This window comes from Balaenoptera ricei, chromosome 2, assembly GCF_028023285.1.
Source record: "Balaenoptera ricei isolate mBalRic1 chromosome 2, mBalRic1.hap2, whole genome shotgun sequence".
NCBI lineage: Eukaryota > Metazoa > Chordata > Mammalia > Artiodactyla > Balaenopteridae > Balaenoptera > Balaenoptera ricei.
In genome coordinates, this window is record NC_082640.1 from 175,549,625 (window position 1) to 175,573,328 (window position 23,704).

General features: G+C 35.8%; 1 protein-coding gene and 1 pseudogene across 1 annotated transcript in view; one reads left to right on the forward strand and one right to left on the reverse strand.

The window, feature by feature from the left end:
- CATSPERB (cation channel sperm associated auxiliary subunit beta) overlaps positions 1-23,704 on the reverse strand; it is a 138,279-nt gene that overhangs the window by 103,497 nt on the left and 11,078 nt on the right. The window contains exons 3-5 of the mRNA XM_059915818.1: positions 15,870-15,958; positions 13,567-13,707; positions 9,312-9,372 (exon numbers count right to left, since the gene is read on the reverse strand). Of these exons, the coding sequence (XP_059771801.1) occupies positions 9,312-9,372; positions 13,567-13,707; positions 15,870-15,958 (291 nt within the window). The remainder of the gene's footprint in view (positions 1-9,311; positions 9,373-13,566; positions 13,708-15,869; positions 15,959-23,704) is intronic.
- LOC132360848 (pyruvate dehydrogenase (acetyl-transferring) kinase isozyme 3, mitochondrial-like) lies at positions 232-1,389 on the forward strand (annotated as a pseudogene).

The window sequence follows — 23,704 nt, forward strand, 5'->3', positions numbered from 1 at the left end:
TATGGATGAAGACAGAAAAAGAAAAGTAAAACAGAAGAGATAGAATAGAAAAAACCCTAATGGTAGATTTCAGTACAACCATACTAAAAATTGTGTTAAATGTAAACGGCCTAAAAATACTAATTAAAAGACAGATTTCCAGATTAGATGTGAAAATCAAGACTGAAAGATATGCTAACTCTAAGACACCCACTTTAAATACAGAAGCATAACTGAGTTAAAAGTTAAAGAATGGGTGGGCCTGGGGAAGCCAAGGTGATGAACTCAGCCTGGGTGCTGCAGCAGTTGTACCCATAAGTCGAGGCTGAAACCAGGGTGTGCTCATGAAGAACACACCTGACCCGAACAGCTCAGCTGCACAAGCCCTCATGTCCATCCAGGCCTCTAGGTGGATCTGTGCACCACCCTGGCGAGGATATGGATCTTCTAGTGGCTGCTTAAACAGCTGGTAAACAAGTAGATCAAGTGCTATTTATGCTTCTTGCTGTCACTGCTCTTTATCAAGCAATTCCTGGATTGGGGGAAAGATAATGGTGTGAGAAAATATCCTATATGTTTCTACAAAAGGAGCTTCCTGCACAACTGGCCAACACAATGAGAGAAATCAATCTTCTGATGGGTAACTTAACTGGCCTTCAGTGTGACTGGTTCAAAGTTGGTATATGCATAGTTTTCTTGAACTTCTGAAACATGAAAATAAGAGCCCTGAGAATCCACAGGTCTTGTATAACTTTCTACAAGTCTTGATAAAAATCACAAATAGAAACAACAATGTGGTTCCTATAATGGTACATGGAGTGATTGAATATAAGGGAAAGTATGGGTTTCATCAGCAGTAATAGCCAATATTTTCTGGATTGGTTTTATACCAACTGTATCTCTTTCCACATGCATATTAACCAGCACACACATCTGTTTGGTGGTGATACTAATCCTGCTCATCCTAAACACACAGGAAATATTAATCCCACCTGTAATGTGGCTCATACAGTGAAAGATGTAGATGAGCAGCCAAGAGACTGTGTGAAAAGTGTCAACTGGTAGACCCACAGCTGGAAGTTGAAGAGGTCAATGCCAAAGCTCCAGGCAAACCTATTCAGGTAGTTTATGTGACCTCATATCTGTTTCATATGCTATTTAACAACTCAGTGAGAACAACAATAGAACTGCACCAAGAGTTACAGAAAAGAGGGCTATCTGGCTGTTAAAACCTTTGTTACTTTGGGTTAAGAAGACACATCCATTAGATCAGTGACTAAGGTGATGGTACCTATTCTGAAAAATAGCACCATAGTTATTCCACTGATCGAATGTTTATTTTCTCTATATCAGCTGGACATTTTCCATGGAGTCCTTCCTACAGCTACTCCTGTTCTTCCATTAAACTAGTAACTTGAGTAATTTTTCATTGTACCTTGCTGCAGTGTGGTTAGTGCCTGACATAGAAGAGTGCAGTCTCCCTATGGTTCTTGTAGCCTCATACCTTCCACCTCATTATTACAGAGTTGAGTGTCCACAGTCTCTTCAGGATTCTGAACTTCTTCCCCATTCCAGACACAGCAGATACCTACTGTTGCTCTTTGTGACCAAGTATCACGCTTATCTCAGACTACAAATTAGGGCCCAAGGTATTTGGAAATTAAAGACATCAGTTCAATCTACCTTGATAAATCAGTATGCCAAGGTCCTTCCTCCCTTATATGCATCTCTCCTCCAATCTCTGGTTTAGATTTATGCCTTCCTCCCCCATTGTGAGGCATCTGCACTTTTGTGTTAGATCGCACTCATTGATGCACTGATTTTACTTTAAAATTCACTTGTGTACTTCTATTCTGTTGATTAATGTGTTCTAAAAGTTGTCTTGGGGAAAAAAGGTAAAAGAATGAAAAAATATATCTTATGCAAATACTAATCAAAAGAAAGGTGTAATGGCTATATCAGTATCTGACAAAGGAGACTTCAGATCAAGGTAATATCAAGAATAAAGAGGAAAAATACATATGATAAAGGGATCAATTCACTGAAAAGGTATGACAGCCCTAAATGTGCACATGCTTAACAGAGCTTCCAAATACATGAATCAAAAGCTGATAAAACTGGGGATTTCCCTGGCGGTCTAGTGGTTAGGATTCCTGGCTTTCACTGCAGTGGCCCAGGTTCAATACCTGGTCTGGGAAATGAGATCCCACAAGCTGTGCAGCACGGCCAAAAAAAAAAAAAAAAACCTAATAAAACTAAAAGGAGAAATAAACAAATCAACAATTATAGTTGGATATTTCAACACTCCTCTCTAAGTAACTGAGTAGTGAGTGAGGATATAGAAAAGCTGAATAACACTATCAACCAACTGACCCAATCAACACTTACAGAGCACTCCAGTGAAAAACAGCAAAGTAAGTATTTTTTTCAAGTGCACAGGGAAGATTCACCAAACAGGCCATAAAAACCATCTCAACAAATGATCATACAAAATATGTTCTCAGAACATAATAGAATTAATCTAGAAAAATCAGTAACAGAAAGATATCTGGAAAATTCCCAGATATATGGACATTTTACAACACACTTCTAAATAACCACAGGTCAAAGAGAAAGTGGCATGGGGAATTAGAAAATACTCTGAAAGAAAATGAAAACACATAAAAATTTATGAGATGCAGATAAAGCAGTGCTAAAGAGAAATATATAGTAGTAAAATATTTATATTAAAAAAGATCTCAAATCAATTATCTGAAGCAGGGATTAAAAGATAGTACTGCCTTATAAAGTGTCAAATAGTAAATATTTGGGGTTTTGTGGGCCATATGGTCTCTGTCTCAACACTTCAACTCTGCCATGGTAGCCAACAAGCAGCTATAGAAAACATAAATAAATGAGCACAGCTGTGTTCCAATAAAACTTATTTACAAAAACAGGCAGCAGACCAAATTTGGTCTGCAAACTGTAGTTTGCCACCCCCTGATCTAAAGGTCCCCAACTTAAGAAACTAGAAAAAAAGGAGCAAATGAATCCCAAAGGAAGTAGAAGGATGAAACAGTGAAATCAACGAAATGAAGAACAGAAAAACGATAGTCACAATCAATGAAATCTAAAGATGCTTCTTTGAAAGGATCAATAATGTTGATGAACTTCCACCAGATGAATCAAGAAGGAAATAAAGATGTAAATATCAATAACTAATATTAGAGATGAAATAGGGCACATCACTATAGACCCTTTAAGGTTAATAAAAGAATGTCACAAAAACGCTTTAGTTACAAATTCAACAATTTAGATGAAATGGACAAGTTCCTTGAAAGATACAAACTGCCGAAACTCACTTCAGAAAAAACAGAAAACTTGAATATTCCCATATCTATTAAGGAAACTGAATTTGTAGTTAAAATCCTTCCCACAAAGAATACTCCATGCCCAGAAAACTCCACTGGTGAATCCCACCAAACATTTAGTGAAAAAAATGATATCAATTCTACAAAAATTCTTCCATAATATAGGAGGGAACTCTTCTCAACTCATATTTATTTATGTATTTCCCTTTTTAGAAATGAGCTTTATTTCAAAGCAATTTAGATCTAAAAGCCTACATACTTACTTTGTCCTCTGACCAGGTTTACCTACCAGTCAGGATTTCAAAAACCGCAAGCAAATCAAACACCTGTGAGATTCTGGGCAGTGCCCACCTTCCTTTCATTTTGGCAATTAAACCAGGACTCCCTTTGAAAGAAGCTTCTGTGCAAAACGCCGTATTTCCTAGAATGAGGCTCATTGTTTTTCCACCTTGAATTCACCCACTTAAAAAGGAGACCCAGAAACCCAAGCTTTTAGAACTCAGTCCCAGTATCACCACATAAATCACTTTCATTCTAGCAATTGTACAATTAATAGCCCCAAAATTTCCCTTATTTAACAGAGGGCTTCAAGGCAAGGCAAAATTTCTCGTAACACCCCTGTCTGCATCTGCCAACTGTTTTCCGTGGGACTCAGCAATACTTCACTCTTAAAGTCCTGGAGACGACCCCACCTGGCAATCAGAGCCGGATCCCACTGGGGAGGAATGTAGACAAAGGGCTCCTTGCTGGTCCCAGCACTGCTGTCAGACCCAGAAACAATGAACTTGCTCCGTACTCATAAACACTGTCCAATAAAAAGGCTGCCATAAAACTCAGAAGCTAAATTTTCTGCTCAGATTCCTGGATACAAACGATTTTTAAAAATCTGTGTAATTCAGACCAAAAGATGATTATTTAAAAGAAAATCAAGAAATAGAAACAACTTTCTAGTAAAAGCTTGTTGGAAGACGGATTCCAATACGATAAAAACGATCTAGATAAGTCCTTTTGTCTATGGGGAATGCAGTGTTATCAGCCCCTTACACAAGCCCTCCTGATACTCCTTATAGACAGCATTTCAGTTCAGAAGTCAAAGTGGAAATACCTTTGAAAGGAAAACAGTGATGTGGCTGGAAAACCACGTGCATCTTGGCAAACGTTTTCCTACCCACCATGAGCCTGGGTTTTCTGATAAGGTCACTGGCTTGGCTTTCCCGTCAAAAACATTCTTGAAGTCATAGGGAACAGAGGAATGGAGACTTGGTGTCTGAGCGCGTGTCTTCCGGGTTCCGTATCTGGGGCTCAAGAGCCAACAGCAGGATCCTGTGGGACTCATGGAAGGTTCCCCAGGGTGATGAAGATTCTAAAGTTTCTTAAGCTCAGTATGAACTCAAGTCTGGTATCACCTGTGCTGGGCTCCCTCAACTCCTGCCCAAAGCCCTGTGCGCCCTTGGTTTTCAGCTTAAAGCTGAGCACCGCCCCCAGCGTTCATCATCAGCAACAGCTGAGCAATTCATTTGATTAAAGACAGCATTACCAGATACCGAAACGAGATAAAGATATTACAAGAAAATAAAACTCCAGACTGATAACCCCAAGAACCCACTAGCCAAATGAGTCCAGCAATACACAAAAAGGATAATGCATCCTAACTAAGAGTTGTTTATCCTAGGATTGCAAGGCTGGTTGAGAATTCAAAAACGAATCAATGGAATTCTTCATATAATGGGATGAAAGAAGAAAATCCTTATAATCATCTCAATAGATGCAGAAAGAGCATTTAACAGAATTCAACGCCAATTCTTGAACTCAGCAAACTAGGAATAGAATGGAACTTCCTTAACCTGATAAAGGGCATCTGCAAAATACCTACAGATAACATCATACTTAATGAGGAAAGGCTGAATATTCTCTCCCTAAAGTTGGAAACAAGGCAGAGATGTCCTCTCTCACCATTTCTATTCAACATTGTACTGGAGATCCCACCGGCACAATAAGGCAAAGATAAACAAGTAAGTAAGTACGTAAGTAAAGACATATATAAATAAATAAAATGAATCATATTAGAATGGAAGAAATATATAAAATTATCTCTATTTCTAGATGGATGTTTATCCATGTAGAAAATCCCAAAGAATATACAAAAGACTATTAGAACTAATAAGTGAATTTAACAAAGTTGAAAGATACAAAGTCAATCTACAAAAATCAATTACATATTTACATATTATTAATGAACAATTGGAAATTAAAATATTAAAAATAACCATTTAAAGTAATACCAAACCCATGAAATACTTAGATATAAATTTCTTAAAGTATATGCAAGATCTCTATGCTGAAAACGACAAAACCCTGATGAAATAAATCAGAGGAGATGTAAATAAATGGAGAGATATACTGTGTCCATGGATTGGAAAACTCAATATTGTTAAGACGTCAATTCCCCCTAAACTAATCTATAGATTCAATGCAATTCTAATTGAGATAAAAAAAAATCACAGCAGAATTTTTTGTAGAACTAAACAAATTGATTGTAAAATTTACATGGAGAGACAAAAGAACTAAAAGAACAAAAGAAAAAGATCAAAGTTGAAGGGTTAATATTACTCATTATAAGCTTATTATTTATAAAGCTAAAGTAATCAAGTGTGGTATTGGTAAAGGATAGAGAGCCCAGAAATAGCAACTCACTGGACACAAAATAGCTTTTACAACAAAGGTGGTGGAATAATTGGATATCCATATTTCCCCCAAATTACCCTCAGTCCATATAATGTATAAAAACTAACTTAAATTCAGTCATAGACCTAAATACAAAACCTAGAACCATAAACTTCTAGAAGTAAATATAGGAGAACCTTTTTGTGGGTTAGGCAAAGATTTCTTAGATATGATGCCAAAAGTACAATCCATAAAATAAAAAACTGATAAATTAGACTTCATCAAAATTAAAAACTCTGATCTACAAAAGACGTTCTTAAGAGATTAAAAATACAAGCCACAGACTGAGAGAAAATATTTATAAATCATATATCTGATAAAGGAGTTGTATCCAGAACATACAATGAACTTGCAAAAGATTTGAATAGATAATTCACCAAATGGCAAATAAGCACAAAAAAGGTTGTTCATTGTCATTAGTTATTAGGGAAATGCAAATTAAAACCATAATTAAATGTCACTCTACACCTATTAGAATGGCTAAATTAAATACATACATATTTATACATATTAAAATATATTTATATATAAGTATACATATATACATATTGTATAAATATACATATATGTATAAATGTATATGTATACATGTATGCAAACATACACACACACTTATATATACTAAGTGCTGGCATGGATCCAGATAACCTGGTGGTGAGAATGCAAAATGATACTGCTACTTTGGAAAATAGTTTGATAATTTCTTACACAGTTAAACTTACACTTACCATATGACACAGTAATCCTACTATCTGGTATTAGCCAAATGCAACAAAAATTTGTGTTCACCACAAGAATCTGTATGAGAATGCCTATAGCAGCTTTATTCATAATTGCCAAAAACTGAAAAAATTCAAATGCCCTGCAACAAAATAAACTATGGTACATCCATACAGTGGAATACTACCCAGTAAGAAAACAAAAAAAACTACAACATAGTGAATCTCAAATGAATTATGCTAAGTGAAAGCAGCCAGACTCAAAAGACTACATATTTGATGATTCCATTTATATGGCTCTGGAATAAACGAAACAATAGGAACAGAAAACAGATCCATGGTTCCTGGGGCTCAGGAGACAGAGAGTTGAATACTGGTGGGGTAATGTTATTGGATGATGGAACTGTTCTAAATCTTGATTCATGATTACACAATTGTATACATCTGTGAAAACTTATAGAGCTAGGCACTAAAAACGGTATATTTTACTGAATGTAAATTATACCTTATTTTAAAATGAAAAAGAGAACAAATTGTGAAGTATAAATTAAGGAGGGACTCTTTTTACCTTCAACAGTTCTATGTAGTTCAAACTTCAAATTGCCTTCACCACTTTCTAGCTATCACCAAATCTCCATATGGCTCCATAGGCCTCAGTTAAATCATTCGAAAATGGAGCTAACAATAGTAACTAACACATATTGAGTAATAAATGAATTTAGTTAGGTAAAGTGTTTAGAGTCGTGCTGAAAATATAAGAATTCAGTAAATGCTACCGGCAAGTTCTACTACTACTATGATGATTATTTTGCTACCTTTGCTGTTGATGTTACATAAACTACCCTTCCCAAGATTTTACAGATACATAATACTCAAATTCATGGTATGGCAGCAAATAAGATATGATTAAGGAGTAAAAAGTGAATGAGCAAATATGGTCTCCTTCCCCCTGAAGATTTTCTTTCCTGATTTCTAGCATATTACTAACATTAGACCATTCTCTCCTATTACATTATAAGCTCAAATATATTTCTTTTTGCTCAATCCAGAAGTTGTATCAAGATAGGCAGAGATCATTTGGTCTCTTTCCATAAAATACTTAAGTTTTCAGATCACCTTTTTTCTTGCCTGGGTGATCTTAGAATCAATGCATTTCTGAAATTAAATTTTATAAATAGAAGAAGTGAAAATAACAAGTGATCTTCACTTCTTCGATTGTCAAACTAATGTCAATATTAGGCCAAGCAGCTAGAACAATCCATCATTAGGCTGTACTCTCTTTTTTTTTTTTTAAAGGAGTACAATTTTCAGGATGAATTCCTTGAAAAAAAAATCACAAAAAGTTCTGATAGATTAATTTGAAAAAACTGAGATGAATAAAGGATAAAAATAGTGATATAATCCATGTTAGCTGTTATAATACTGGGGCTTCTTCTGCAGTCTTTTATCTTTTATGCTTCCTTATATAGAGTCTTTTCTATCCTTTCTGCCTTATTCTCGCTTTCCCCCTGCCATTTACTCTGTAGGACACACAATTTGGTTCGTCCTTTAACTTTCCCATACTTAGAGGGGTTTGCCTGTATGATCCCCCCATCCCACTGTCCCAATTCCTCATCACCTGCTACATTTGATTGGCACACAAGTGGGTGCAGGATCAATTCTAGGCCAATTGAAGATACTCTCCTGGGGATTTGGAATTGGGCTGGTCCCTAGGAAATATATATAAAACTTTGACAGCAGTGAGGCAGCTTTAGGAAACTAGTCTGCATAAAAGGAAAAATAAATATAGATGTACAGAAAATATAGATAAGAGAAACGGTGAAAATATTCCCTGGGTTCTTGAAGGTTCTCCATTTCTTACTTCTAATTCCTTCTTATAATCTGGCTTCATTTTTGTCTTTGGGTTCCACAACAAAAAGAAATTTACTCTTTTTCCTTTAGTGAGGTCAGGATGGTTTCTATTTCTTGCACCTACCATATTAGAATAATATACCCTTTATCATTTTTAAACTATGGGTCTGTATCTCATGCCTGAAGATCTACTAGCTCAGTCCACTAGCTCAATACTCACACCTTCTGGAATTTGACTTTCCCGCTCTTTCCTTCTTGGTATTTACAGTAGTATATAAACTAGGCTGCCACATAGCACTTAATAGTAGACCCAATGGTAAACTAATACACTACATACTACATTTTAAAATTAATGATTCCATTTCATTAAATTAATTGGTACCTGACTTTCTCAATATTATGAATTTCATGTTCTAGAAAATGAGTTTACTTTAACTAAAGAATAATATAAATGCTATGTATGTCAGAACCATCTATCTATAATATAACTGCCAGGTAAAATACAGGAAGCCCAGTTAAGTTTGAATTTCAGATGAATCACTAGTTTTTAGTAAGTATGTATGTCCCAAATACCACAGGAGACATTAACATGAGATAACATAATTTTTTAACATAATAAATGGTTTTTATTTGATAAATTTGGCAATCCAGACCCATGTGTAAAATAGTGAATTCAGATCATTCTTACCTGTATTTTTTGTAATGTTTTCTCTGGGAATATCAATCAACCAATAAACTCGATCACTGAACTTGAATAAAGAAGACATCAGAAAACAGTGTTTTACAATGTTAATAGCAACACTTACTTTGGCATATTCTACCCTATATTTTAAAAACTAAAATTAAACAAAAACATCCAATGTATATGTCCTTTACCCAGCAATTTCACTCTTGCGAATTTATCCTGCATTATACTCACATATGTGTGAAATGAAATGTGTTCAAGGATATTTTTCATCATTGTTTGTGATAGTAGAAGATTGGAAATAACTAAAGTATTCATCAGTTATGTGTAAGAATATAGCCACGAAATGCAATATCATACAGCCAAGTTCAGACAGCACAAAGCTGAAGCATTACTGGCTTGATGTGTCAGAGGACAGAACCTGCTGCTGACAGAAAATTTAGGAATTTAAGAGGAAAATCCCAGGCACAAGGGAGCTTTAAAAATAATGATCTAAGAGTTAAATATAAACTCTTTCCATATCCTTGGGCAACACAAGTGCAGGGGAGATCCTCAGAAGGCCATGTGAAAAAAAAAAAGTCAGCAGTGGAAGTTAGTAGAACTGAGCAGAGATATCAGCTGCTGAAACAATAGGTAAGACATTTTGCAATTTGTGCCAGGGCAATTAATAGCCTTTTAGACCACCACCAACAAAAACATCAGCAAATTCTTGTAAGAAAATAGCACAATCCAGAGTTGTTACAGCTTATTATCTTCAATGTCCACTTTTCTCCCAAAAATGACAAGACATGGAAAGAAACAGGAACATGTAACAGATATTCAGGGAAAAGAAGATAAACCATAAACTGACTCAGAATGAGTTCAGATACAGATGAAGACTTCAAAGCAGTTATTACAAATATGTAAATGGATTTAAGGAAAATGTGTTAATGAGGGAATGGATAGGAAATCCAGCACCGAAATGAAAAATACAACAATAAAACCAAATGGAAATAGTGAGGCTGAAAAGTATAACTGAAATAAAATTTTTACTAGATGCGTTCAATAGATTGGAGATGGCAAAAGAAAGAATAAATGAACTTAGGGCTTCCCTAGTGGCATAGTGGTTAAGAATCCGCCTGCCAATGCAGGGGACACGGGTTCAAGACCTGGTCCGGGAAGATCCCACATGCCACGGAGCAACTAAGCCCGTGCGCCACAACTATTGAGCCTGCGCTCTAGAGCCTGTGTGCCACAACTACTGAGGCTGGATGCCACAACTACTGAAGCCTGCGTGCCTAGAGCCCATGCTCCGCAACAAGAGAAGCCACCACAGTGAGAAGCCCACGCACCACAATGAAGAGTAGCCCCTGCTTGCCGCAACCAGAGGAAGCCTGCGCACAGCAACAAAGACCCAACGCAGCCAAAAATAAATAAATAAAATAAATAAATTTATTTAAAAAAAAGAAAGAAAGAATAAGTGAACTTAGATATATAACAATTGAAATTATTCAATTTGAAAAAGGCAGAAAATGATTAAAGAAAAGTAAATGGAGCTGTAGAGATCTGTGGGTCAATAAAACATGTTCCAAAATGTGCCTAATTGGAGTCTCAGGCAGGAAAAGAGACAGAGAAAGGGGTAGAACATTTCTTTGCAGAAATAGTGGCTGAAGACTTTCCAAATTTGGTAAACTTACAATCCAAGTAGCCCAGAGAACCTGTCAGGGTAAATACAAAGAGAACATCTTAAAAGCACCCAGAGAAAAATAACATTACATACAGGGGACAATAATAAAATTAATAGCTGACTTCTCATTCAGAAACAATGGTATCAGGTGACATATTCAAAATGCAGAATGACATATTCAAAATGCTGAAAGCAAATGAAGTCACCCAACAATTCTATATCTGACAAAATAATCATTCAAAAATTAAGGTGACCACTAAAAAACTACTAGAATTTATAAATGAGTTCAGCAAGTTCAGGATATAAGACAAATATACAAAAATTAATTGTATTTTTTATACACTTGCAAAGAACACTCTGGAAATGAGAATAAGAAAGCAATTCTCTTTACAACAGCATCAAAAAGAATAAAATATTAGAAATAAATTTAACAAAAGAAGTGCAAAACTTATACTCTGAAAACTACAAAAAAGTGTTGAAAGAAATTCAAGAAAATGTAAATAAATGGAAAGACAACCCACATTCATGGATTGGAAGATTATTAAAATGGTGATACTCCCAAAACTGATCTACAGATTCAACACAATCCCTATTAGAATCGCAGCTGGTTTCTTTGTAAAAATTGACAAGTTTATCCTAAAATTCATATGGAAACTAGTGAAATTTATATGGAGACTAGCAAAAACAGTCTTGAAAAAGAAGAACAAAGTTGGAGGACTCATTGTTCTCAATTTCAAAACTTGCTACAAAGCAGCAGTAACAAAACAACATGGTACTGGAATAAGGGCAGATGTATAGATCAAAGCAATAGACTTGAGAATCCAGAAATAAACCCTCACATTTAGAGTTGATTGATTTTCAGCAAAAGTGGCAAAACAATTCAGTAGGGAAACAGTAATAGTATTTTCATCAGATGGTGCTAGGATAGCTGGATATCCACATACAAAATAATGAATGTGGACCCCCCCTACCCCACACCACACACAAAATTCAACTCAAAATATATCAAAGACCTAAATGTAAAAGGTAAAACTATGAACCTCTCAGAAGAAAACATAGGGGTAAATCTCCATTCCTTTGGATTAGGCAATGGTTTCCTATTTATGACACCAAAAGAATAAGCAACAAAAGAAAAAATAGATACCTAAGACTTCATCAAAAACATTTTTGTGCATCAAAAGACAGTACCATGAAAGTAAAAAATCAACCCATAGAATAGAAGAAAATATTTGCAAGTCATTTGTCTGATAAGGGACTTGAATTGAGAATGTATAAAGAACTTTTACAACTCAACAATAAAAAGACAACCCAATTAATAATCTACATAGATATCTTCACAAAGAAGATATTCAAGTAGCCAATAAACACTGTTGAGCAATGAAAAGATGCTCAACATCATTAATCATCAGGGAAATGCAAATCAAAATATAATGAGATAGCACTTCACACCCACTGGGATGGCTATAACAAAACAAAACAAAACAAAAAACAGAAAATAACAAGTGTTGGTGAGAATGTGGAAATTTGAACCTGAATACACTGATGATGGGTATGTAAAAGAGTCCAACCACTGTGGAAAACAGTCTGGCAGTTCCTCAAAAAGTTAAATATAGAGTTACCCTATGACCTAGCAATTCCATTTTCTAGTTATATACAGAAGAGAAATAAAAAAACAAAATTTCCACACAAAAACTGTACACAAAAGTTTCTGGCAGCATTATTCATAATAGCCAAAAAGTGGAAAAAACCCAAATGTTCATCAACTGATGAATGGATAAACAAAATATGGTACCAAAACAGTGGGATATTATTTGGCAATAAAAAGAAATGAAGTACTGATACATACTATCACATGGATGAACCTTGAAAACATTATTCTAACTGAAAGAAGTCAGTCACAAAAGACTGCATATTATATGACTTCATTTACATGAAATGTTCAGAATAAGCAAATCTACAGAGACAGAAAGTAGATTAGTGGTTGCTTAAGACTGGGGAGTAGAAGGTAGAATGCGGAGTGATTGTCAATGGGTATGGGCTGTCTATTGGAAGTGATGAAAGTGTTCTAAAATTAGATAGTAGTGATGGTTGCACTCTATGAATATACTAAAAACCATTTAATTGTACACTTTAAATAGGCAAATTGTATGGTATGTAAATTATATCTTAATGAAGTTGTTACCACCACCCCCCCCCCCAACAAAAAGGTGAAATAAAGACATTTTCAAGGGGAAAAAACTTCCAGAGAATTAATTGCCAGCAGACCTGCACTGTAAGAAATGCTAAAAGTTCTTTATGCTGAAGAAATATGACACTGGATGGCAATTTATGCCTACAGAAAGAATGAAGGAGCAGTGGAAATAGTAAATATGTGAATAAAAAGTAAAAAAAAAAAACCCACATGAATCTTTTTCTTTTCTTCTCTTAATTTCTTTAAAAAAATGACTTTAAAAAGTATAACAATGTATTATTGGGTTTAAATCACATACAGATGTAATATTACTGGACTAGCTGTTTTTAAAATCACATGCTAAAAGGAAGAGTATTCTTCTTGTAAATAACAAACCACAGAATAAAATAAAATGTAATTACCAAGGTTAAATTAAAGTGAAAGATGCCCGTATATGTACTATTTATGATTCCCAAGCTTGGAGCAAGTCCTCCTGATGTGAACACGCTTAGAAATTCCTTTGAAGTAAGCTCAATTTCAGATTGGAAAAAACACTGGATTTTCTTTAGGAAAGAGAAAAACACAAGTAGTGACAATTTGATGGTGAGAAGCATATTTTACATTAATTTGAAAGTGAGGAGAAATCTATGAAAAGTAGATGCTGCTGAAGATTGCTATCTCTAGTAATTCCAGTCTTTAGCTTGGAAAAAAAATCTATTTTGAAAAGTACACTTTCAGAACCCATCAGCCTATTATGCTAGTGTCAATAGGTTTCAATTCATCCTATAATAATCTTTTCTGTCATAGAAATGGTCATAGAGTTATTATGTTTAACATAGACTCAAAGTCACATGCTATCATATGTAGAAATTCCTATTTTATTAAAATCATTATTTTGTGTTAAATAAAAAAGCAAATGTATAAAGCAGAACTCATTTTACTGCATTTTTATTGAATATTTCCCAGTTTTGAGAAGGTATATGAAAAGGTAGCAATCACAAATGGTGGATTTCCCTGAAAACCAATATGGAAAAGAAGAGCTTCATCTCACTTAGTTCTCCTAGTAGTTAAGATCACTCTGGGCAAGTTACCTATCTGAATTTCAGTTTCCCTATCTATAAAATGGGGAAGCATATTCATTCCAAAGATATTTACTGACCCCTTACCATGAATCAGGCTGTGTTATAGGTGCTGGTAAAACAGAATTGAACAAAACAGGCAAAAATCCCTGACCTAATGGAACTTATTTTCTAATGGGGCTTGGCAGGGAGATAAACCCAAACCCTTTTCCTTTGTCTTACACTTCTCCACAATTTATTGCACTTTGTTAAGATGTTATACAAGCTCCCAATTCTAAGGATCCCTTTGAGTTACTCATTGTTGAGTTCTCCCATGGGTATGTGCATTGCATGTATAAATAAACTCTGCTTTTTTTTGTTTTGTTTGTTTGTTGTTTGTTTTTGTTTTTTAGGGTTTTTTTGGCTGTGCCGTGAGGCTTGCAGGATCTTAGTTCTCAGACCAGGGACTCAACCTGGGTCACGGCAGTGAAAGCGCCGAGTCCTAACCACTGGACTGCCAGGGAATTCCCAAACTTCATTTTTATCTCCTGCTTAATCTGTCTTTTGTCAGTTTGTTTTACAGGCTCCAGCCACTGAACCTAAGAGGGGAGGTTCAGTACTCCCCTACAGTACTTCTCTTACAGAAGATTAAATGTCATAAGGAACATAAAACATTTTGAAAAATGCCTGACAAACACTTTATAAATGCTAGCTATTATTTCTACTAATATTTCTTCTAGAACTACCACATCACAACTATCCAAAAAGTAGATTATACTTCCCTTTCAAAAGGACAAAACTGAGGATCAGAGAGGTTAGGTAACCTGCCCTAGGGCACACATACCATATACGGCAGAACCAAAATTTGACCCCAGCTCTGTAGGTCTCTCTTCCTCTAGAGCCCATTCCTTTTCCAAAATATTAATCACAAATAGGAAAGACACGTGTGCCTCAAAGGGCTTGCACTTCACAATAGTTGTAAATAAAAAACTAAATATACGTTTGGCATATTAAGAAGGAACAGGGAACTAAGTCAAAACAGACTTTAGGATAAATGTATTTGTCCTCATGGGGTGTTTTTCTTTGTTTTGTTATATTTATCATAGATTTTTAGACAATCTGTGCAATTTTTATTAATTTATGTTTTTGTTAGCATTTGTTGCATGACTATCTTAACAGTACATTTTATTTTGTTGTGTTTTTAAAAATTTTGGCATAATTTGAATCAAAGGAGTCAAATAATCCCTTACCCAAAATGACACCTGCAATGTGGTACTTGTTATAAAAGGGAAAGATTCTTTCCCAAGGTCATGTGAGGTAACGTTCTTTCTCTAACAGGCTACATCTGTCAAACTTCAAATGGACAGATCAGAACCATAAAAAATGAAGATCATTACAGCCAATCTTTTAAAAAAAAGGATGGAGGCATCTTAAAAAAAAAAAAAAAAAAGCAAACCACCCAGGGTGTTCAATGGCTAAATGAAATATTTTACTTGATCCAAGTGGAAAGAATTAGAAAGGATAGAAAGGATTATTTGTATCAAATTTCACCTCCCCAAGTCTGAAAATAGTAGAAGGTATTTGAAAAGAGTACAGTGCTACTGGTTTCACCTATGCACTTAAAAGGAATATGAGGGGTTGTAGCACATGCTATTAGTGGACCTTACCAAGTCATCAGAGGAAAGATACAACTTGATTATTTCATTCTTTTGGGGGAACCCTTGGCTAGCACAAGCAAAGCGTTTCTCCGTATCACCTAAATAATACAAACATATATATTTTTTTAGGTCACTAATGAAGAATTTCCATTAAAAGAACCATATTTTTTAAACAGAAAATATTTTTTAAAGTATAAGAATTATAATTGTATATTTTAAATTCACATCACTCTAGATAAAGTTTAAATCTTCCACTTTATTTTTTCATTTTAAAGATACAATGTCAGGACACTAAAAAGGAAGGTTTGACTGAGCACTAAAATAAAATATAACACGTGCTAGGCTATGATACAAATTTTCAGAAGTGGCCAAAAACCAGTTCTTCACTCTTAAACTCCTCAACCATGGTGAACATATAAAAGGGACAGAAGTTGGAGATTGGAGAGTGAATTTATGTTTTGATAGAAAGCTACTGATATGAAGGTGACTCCTCTCCCCAAAGGGTGGGAGTGTTGGGAGAAAGATCCCTCCTTCTTATCTTGTTCTAAAGTGAGTCTCTCTGGGAATTCCCTGGCAGTCCAGTGGTTAGGACTCTGCACTTCCACTGCAGCGGGCATGGGTTCGCTCCCTGGTCAGGGAACTAAGATCCAGCATGCTGTGGCATGGCCAAATAAAATAAAATAAAACAGAGTCTCTCATAGACAGCATAGAGTTGGATCATGTGTGAGTATTTGTTTTTGTTTTTGTTTTTGTTTTTGATCATGTGTTTTTACCCATTCTGCCCATCTCCCAGTTTTGATTGGGAAATTTAATCCATTTGTAGTTAAAGTGATTACTGATAAGGAGAGACTTACTTCTATCATTTTGCTATTAGTTTTCTATATACCTTATAACTTTTTTGTCCTTCATTACTGCATTACTGCCTTCTTTTGTATTTAGTTGATTTTTTTTTGTAGTGAAACATGTAAATTCCTTTCATGTATATTTTATAGCTATTTCCTTTGTGATTACCATGGGGATTACATTTAACATCCTAATGGTATACTACCCTAATTTGAATTTATAGCAGCTTAACTCCAATAACATAGAAAAACTCTACTCCTTTAAAGCTCCATCCCCACCCCTTTCAGTTGTTGATATCATAAAATTATATCTTTAAATATTGTGTGCCCCCAAAACATGAACTAATAATTCTTTTGAATGCATTAGTCTCTTAAGATATGTAGAAAACAAGATTTGGAGTTACAAACCAAAATTACAATGACAGTAACTTTTGCACTAATCATTTTTTTCTTTAGATGTATTAGTCTCTTAAATCATGTTGAAGATGAAAAGTGGAGTTACAATCCATTGTTACAATATAATTACCCACATATTTACCTTTATTTCTCCCTATGGCTTCAAGTGACTGTCTAGTGTCCTTTCATTTCCCCTTGCAGGACTCCCTTGAGCCTTTTTTACATGGCAAATCTAGTGGTAACAAACTCCCTCACCTTTTGTTTATCTGGGAATGCCTTAATTTCTTCCTCACTCTTGAGGACAGTTTTCCCAGATATAGGATTCTTGGCTGACTGGTTTTTCTTTTAGCAATTTGAATATATCAGTCCACTGCCTTCTGGACTCCAAAGTTTCTGATAAGAAATCTGCTTATTATCTAATTGAGGATTCTTTGTGTGTGGTTATTCACTTCTCTCTTGCTGCTTTCAAGATTCTCTCTTTATCTTTGGCTTTTGAAAGTTTGATTATAATGTGTCTTGGTGTAGGTCTCTGTCAGTTCATCTTACTTGGAGTTTGCTTAGCTTCCTAGATATATATATATTATACATATTTATGCCTTTCATCAAATTTAGGAAGTTTTTAGCCATTATTTCTTCAAATAGTCTCTCTGCTCCTTTCTCTCTCTCTTCTGCTGTTACTCCCACAATGTGTGTGTTGGTCCACTTGACAGTTTCCCAGAGGTCTCTTAGCTCTACACTTTTCTTCAACCTTTTTTCTTTCTGTTCCTGAGACTTGATAATTACAATTGTCTTATCGTCAAGTTGCTGATTTTTTTCTTCTGCCTGCTTAAATCTGCCTTTGAATCCCTCTAGTGAGTTTTTCATTTCAGTTATTGTACTTCTCAGCCCTTGCATTTCTTCTTGGTTTCGTTTCAGGTTTTCTATTTCTTTATTGATACTTCCATTTTGCTCATACATTTTCTTGACCTTCTCCACATCTTCTTTGGTTTTGGGAGCAACTTTAACATGGTTGTTTTAAAGTCTTTGTCTAGTAGATGTGCCATCCAATCTTTTTTCAGGATAATTTCTGGTGGTTTATTTTTTTCCTTTAATGGGCCATACTTTCCTGTTTCTTTGTATGTCTTATAATTTTCTGTTGAAAACTGGACAGTTGAATCTAATAGTGTGGTAACTCTGGAAATTAGATTCTCCTCATTCCCCAGGATTTGCTTTTTTTTGTTACTGTTTTTGTCTTTTGGGTTTTTAAAAAATTGTTGTAGGCTGTCTCTGTATCAAGGATCAACCTCAGGTGTAAATTTAAGGTCTTCTTAGGTCTTTTATGAGCCTGTGTCATTTTTCCCTGGGCATGTGTGGTCACTTTGTAATTTATCCCCTTAAATGCAGTTTTGTTTTTGTTTTTGTTTTTTTTGATAGTCTTTAACGTCTGGCTCCCAAAGAGGAAAAAAATGAAAAATGAAAAAGGGGGTAAAAAGGGCACTGGCCCTTTAAGCCCCTTGAAAATCTGTTCAGCTGAGGGAGAGGAGCTTGCAACAATGAGGGGAGGTACAACAACAATGGCTGCCTGCCTCTTTGTCTGCACCTCTGTGATCAGAAGCAGCAATCAGCAATCAGAGTACAGATCCTCAATATTTGGAAGACAGGGTCCTTTTTGCCCACCCTAGCTTCTGCAAGCTGTGTGTGACTTCTCCAGGAACACGTGCACAGCTGCATGCCATGAGGCTGAGGGTGGGGGATGGGTAGTTTCTACAGTGATAAGAGTTGACAATGACTGAAATTAACTGCAACTTACTGTCCAAGACTTCCCCTAGAAGTTGTAAGCCTTCAGTAGCCTCCAGAGTTCCAAAAAAGTTACATCAGACAGATTCGGCCAGTGCAGTTGCTGTCCAGTTGGGGAGGCAGATTTCTTGTGCTTCTCACTCTGCCGTCTTCCCAGAATCCTCTATCCCTTCTCCTTATCTTGAGTTTGAGGAAAGAGGCTGTGATGGGACCACTCATCAATGTCATATGTATTCCTCTAATCTGGGGTATAAATTCAGACTCCTTCTTGGAAAAAGGCAGGACTTGATTTGATGAAGAGGATAGGCCCTATCCCTTGCTAGACCTGCATAGCTATTTTCACAAGAATCCTGCTAAGTCATCTTAGAGAGAAACCCCCCCATCCTTTTTTAAAATTTTATTTATTTAATTTAATTAATTAATTTATTTATTGTGGCTGCATTGGGTCCTTTGTTGCTGCACACGGTCTTTCTCTAGTTGCGGTGAGCAGGGGCTACTCCTCGTTGCCGTGTGCAAGCTTCTCATTGTGGTGGCTTCTCTTGTTGCAGGCTTCAGTAGTTGTGGCTCACAGGCTCTAGAGCACAGGCTCAGTAGTTGTAGCGCACAGGCTTAGCTGCTCCGCAGCATGTGGGATCTTCCCAGACCAGGGCTCGAACCCGTGTCCCCTGCATTGGAAGGCGGATTCTTAACCACTGCACCACCAGGGAAGCCCCCACCCCATCCTTGATATCTAACCACTCTCAATATCTACTCAAATTCTTCATCCCCTACCATCCACCCAGATGGTCATGCTGGTCTGCCCTCAGCAAGAATACTGTTTGGTTAGCTGAACAAGAATCCTCCCTACTCTTGATGTCTCCTCTTAGTAATTTTCCATCCAAAGACACAATTTCCCCTACAATGAACCTGCTCCTTGGCTATAAATTCCCACTTGCCTATGTTGTATTTGGAATTGAGACTAGTTCTATACTGAGATCTTTTTTCCTCAATTGCAATAGTCCCTGAATAAATTGTAGTTTTACAGCTTTAAATATTGTCCAGCTCTGGTTTTCTTTGGCACAATGAAGTTGAAGCCAGATACTGCAAAAGTACTGAAGGACATCAGAGGTAAGGCTAGATGAAGGTTAACTACAAACATCTTTTGTAACAAACATGGGTTTTGGTGGTATACAATGGCAAAGTACTTTTTAAAAAACTGTCTAAAGATGAGTTAGGGATGTTTTTATATTACTTTTTAAAAAGTGTTTTAAATTTTCTGATCTTTTTTTTTTAACATCTTTATTCGAGTATAATTGCTTTACATTGCTGCGTTAGTTGTTGCTGTATAACAAAGTGAATCAGCTATATCTATACATATATCCCTGTATCCCCTCCCTCTTGCATCTCCCTCCCACCCTCCCTATCCCACCCCTCAAGTTGGTCACAAAGCACCAAGCTGATCTCCCTGTGCTATGCAGCTGCTTCCCACTAGCTATTTTACATTTGGTAGTGTATATATGTCAGTGTCACTCTCTCACTTCGTCTCAGCTTACCCTTCCCCCTCCCCATGTCCTCAAGTCCATTCTCTATGTCTGCGTCTTTATTCCTGTCCTGCCCCTAGGTTCTTCAGAACCCTTTTTTTTTTTTTTTTAGATTCCATATATATGTGTTAGCATATGGTATCTGTGTTTCTCTTTCTGACTTCCTTCACTCCTCTGTATGACAGACTATATTCCATTGACAGTAATATTCCATTGTATACATGTGCCACATCTTCTTTATCCATTCATCTGTCGATGGACACTTAGGTTGCTTCCATGTCCTGGCTATTGTGAATAGAGCTGCAGTGAACATTGTGGTACATGACTCTTTTTGAATTAAGGTTTTCTGAGGGTATATGCCCAGTAGTGGGATTGCTAGGTCATGTGGTAGTTCTATTTTTAGTTTTTAAAGGAACCTCCATACTGTTCTCCATAGTGGCTGTAGCAATTTACATTCCCACCAACAGTGCAAGAGGGTTCCCTTTTCTCCATACCCTCTCCAGCATTTATTGTTTGTAGATTTTTTGATGATGGCCATTCTGACCGGTGTGAGGGGATACCTCATTGTAGTTTTGATTTGTATTTCTCTAATGATTAGTGATGTTGAGCATCCTTTCATGTGTTTGTTGGCAATCTGTATATCTTCTTTGGAAAAATGTCGATTTCGGTCTTCTGCCAATTTTTGGATTGGGTTCTTTGTTTTTTGGATATTGAGCTGCATGAGCTGCTTGTATATTTTGGAGATTAATCCTTTGTCAGTTGCTTCATTTGCAAATATTTTCTCCCATTCTGAGGGTTGTCTTTTGGTCTTGTTTATGGTTTTCTTTGCTGTGCAAAAGATCTTAAGTTTCATTAGGTCTCAGTTGTTTATTTTTGTTTTTATTTCCATTTCTCTAGGAGGTGGGTCAAAAAGGATCTTGCTGTGATTTATGTCATAGAGTGTTCTGCTTATGTTTTCTTCTAAGAATTTTACAGTGTCTGGCCTTACATTTAGGTCTTTAATCAATTTTGAGTTTATTTTTGTGTATGGTGTTAGGGAGTGTTCTAATTTCATTCTTTTACATGTAGCTGTCCAGTTTTCCCAGCACCACTTATTGAAGACACTGTCTTTTCTCCATTGTATATCCTTGCCTCTTTTGTCATAGATTAGTTGACCATAGGTGTGTGGGTATATCTCTGGGCTTTCTATCCTGTTCCATTGATCTATATGTCTGTTTTTGTGCCAGTACCATACTGTCTTGATTACTGTAGCTTTGTAGTATAGTCTGAAGTCAGGGAGCCTGAATCCTCCAGCTCCATCTTTCTTTCTCAAGATTGCTTTGGCTGTTTAGTGTCTTTTGTGTTTCCATACAAATTATGCAATTTTTTTTCTAGTTCTGTGAAAAATGCCATTGGTAGTTTGATAGGGATTGCATTGAATCTGTAGATTGCTTTGGGTAGTATAGTCATTTCCACAATGTTGATTCTTCCAATCCAAGAACATGGTATATCTCTCCATCTGTTGGTATCATCTTTAATTTCTTTCATCAGTGTCTTATAGTTTTCTGCATACAGCTCTTTTGTCTCCTTAGGTAGGTTTATTCCTAGATATTTTATTCTTTTTGTTGCAATGGTAAATGGAAGTGTTTCCTTAATTTCTCTTTCAGATTTTTCATTATTAGTGTATAGGAATGCAAGAGATTTCTATGCATTAATTTTGTATCCTGCTACTTTACCAAATTCATTGATTATCTGCAGTAGTTTTCTGGTGGCATCTTTAGGATTCTCTATGTATACTATCATGTCATCTGCAAATAGTGACAGTTTTACTTCTTCTTTTCTGATTTGGATTCTTTTTATTTCTTTTTCTTCTCTGACTGCTGTGGCTAAAACTTCCAAAACTATGTTGAGTAATAGTGGTGAGAGTGGGCAAAGTTGTCTTGTTCCTAATCTTAGAGGAAATGGTTTCAGTTTTTCACCACTGAGAATGATGTTGGCTGTGTGTTTGTCATATATGGCCTTTATTATATTGAGGTAAGTTCCCTCTATTCCTACTTTCTGGAGATTTTTTATCATAAATGGGTGTTGAATTTTGTCAAAAGCTTTTTCTGCATCTATTGAGATGATCATACGGTTTTGATCCTTCAATTTGTTAATATGGTGCATCACATTGATTGATTTGCATATATTGAAGAATCCTTGCATTCCTGGGATAAACCCCACTTGATCATGGTGTATGATTCTTTTAATGTGCTGCTGGATTCTGTTTGCTAGTATTTTGTTGAGGAGTTTTGCATCTATGTTCATCAGTGATATTGTCCTATAGTTTTCTTTTTTTGTAACATCTCTGTCCGGTTTCAGTATCAGGGTGATGGTGGCCTCGTAGAATGAATTTGGGAGTGTTCCTCCCTCTGCTATATTTTGGAAGAGTTTGAGAAGTATAGGTGTTAGCTCTTCTCTAAATGTTTGATAGAATTCACCTGTGACTCCATCTGGTCCTGGGTTTTTGTTTGTTGGAAGATTTTTAATCACAGTCTCATTTTCAGTGCTTGCGATTGGTCTGTTCATATTTTCTGTTTCTTCATGGTTCATTCTCAGAAGGTTGTGCTTTTCTGAGAATTTGTCCATTTCTTCCAGGTTGTCCATTTTACTGGCAAATAGTTGCTTGTAGTAATCTCTCATGATCCTTTGTATTTCTGCAGTGTCAGTTGTTACTTCTCTTTTTTCATTTCTAATTCTGTTGATTTGAGTCTTCTCCCTTTTTTTCTTGATGAGTCTGGCTAATGGTTGATCAATTTTGTTTATCTTCTCAAAGAACCAGCTTTTAGTTTTATTGATCTTTGCTATCATTTCCTTCATTTCTTTTTCATTTATTTCTGATCTGATCTTTATGACTTCTTTCCTTCTACTAACTTTGGGGTTTTTTCGTTCTTCTTTCTCTAATTGCTTTAGGTATAAGGTTAGTTTGTTTATTTGAGATGTTTCTTGTTTCTTGAGGTAGGATTGTATTGCTCTAAACTTCCCTCTTAGAACTGCTTTTGCTGCATCCCATAGGTTTTGGGCCATCGTGTTTTTATTGTCATTTGTTTCTAGGTATCTTTTGATTTCTTCTTTGATTTCTTCAGTGATCTCTTGGTTATTTAGTAGCGTATTGTTTAGCCTCCATGTGTCTGTATTTTGTACAGATGTTTTCCTGTAATTGATATCTAGTCTCACAGCATTGTGGTCGGAAAAGATACTTGATATGATATCATTTTTCTTAAATTTACCAAGGCTTGATTTGTGACCCAAGATATGATCTATCCTGGAGAATGTTCCATGAGCACTTCAA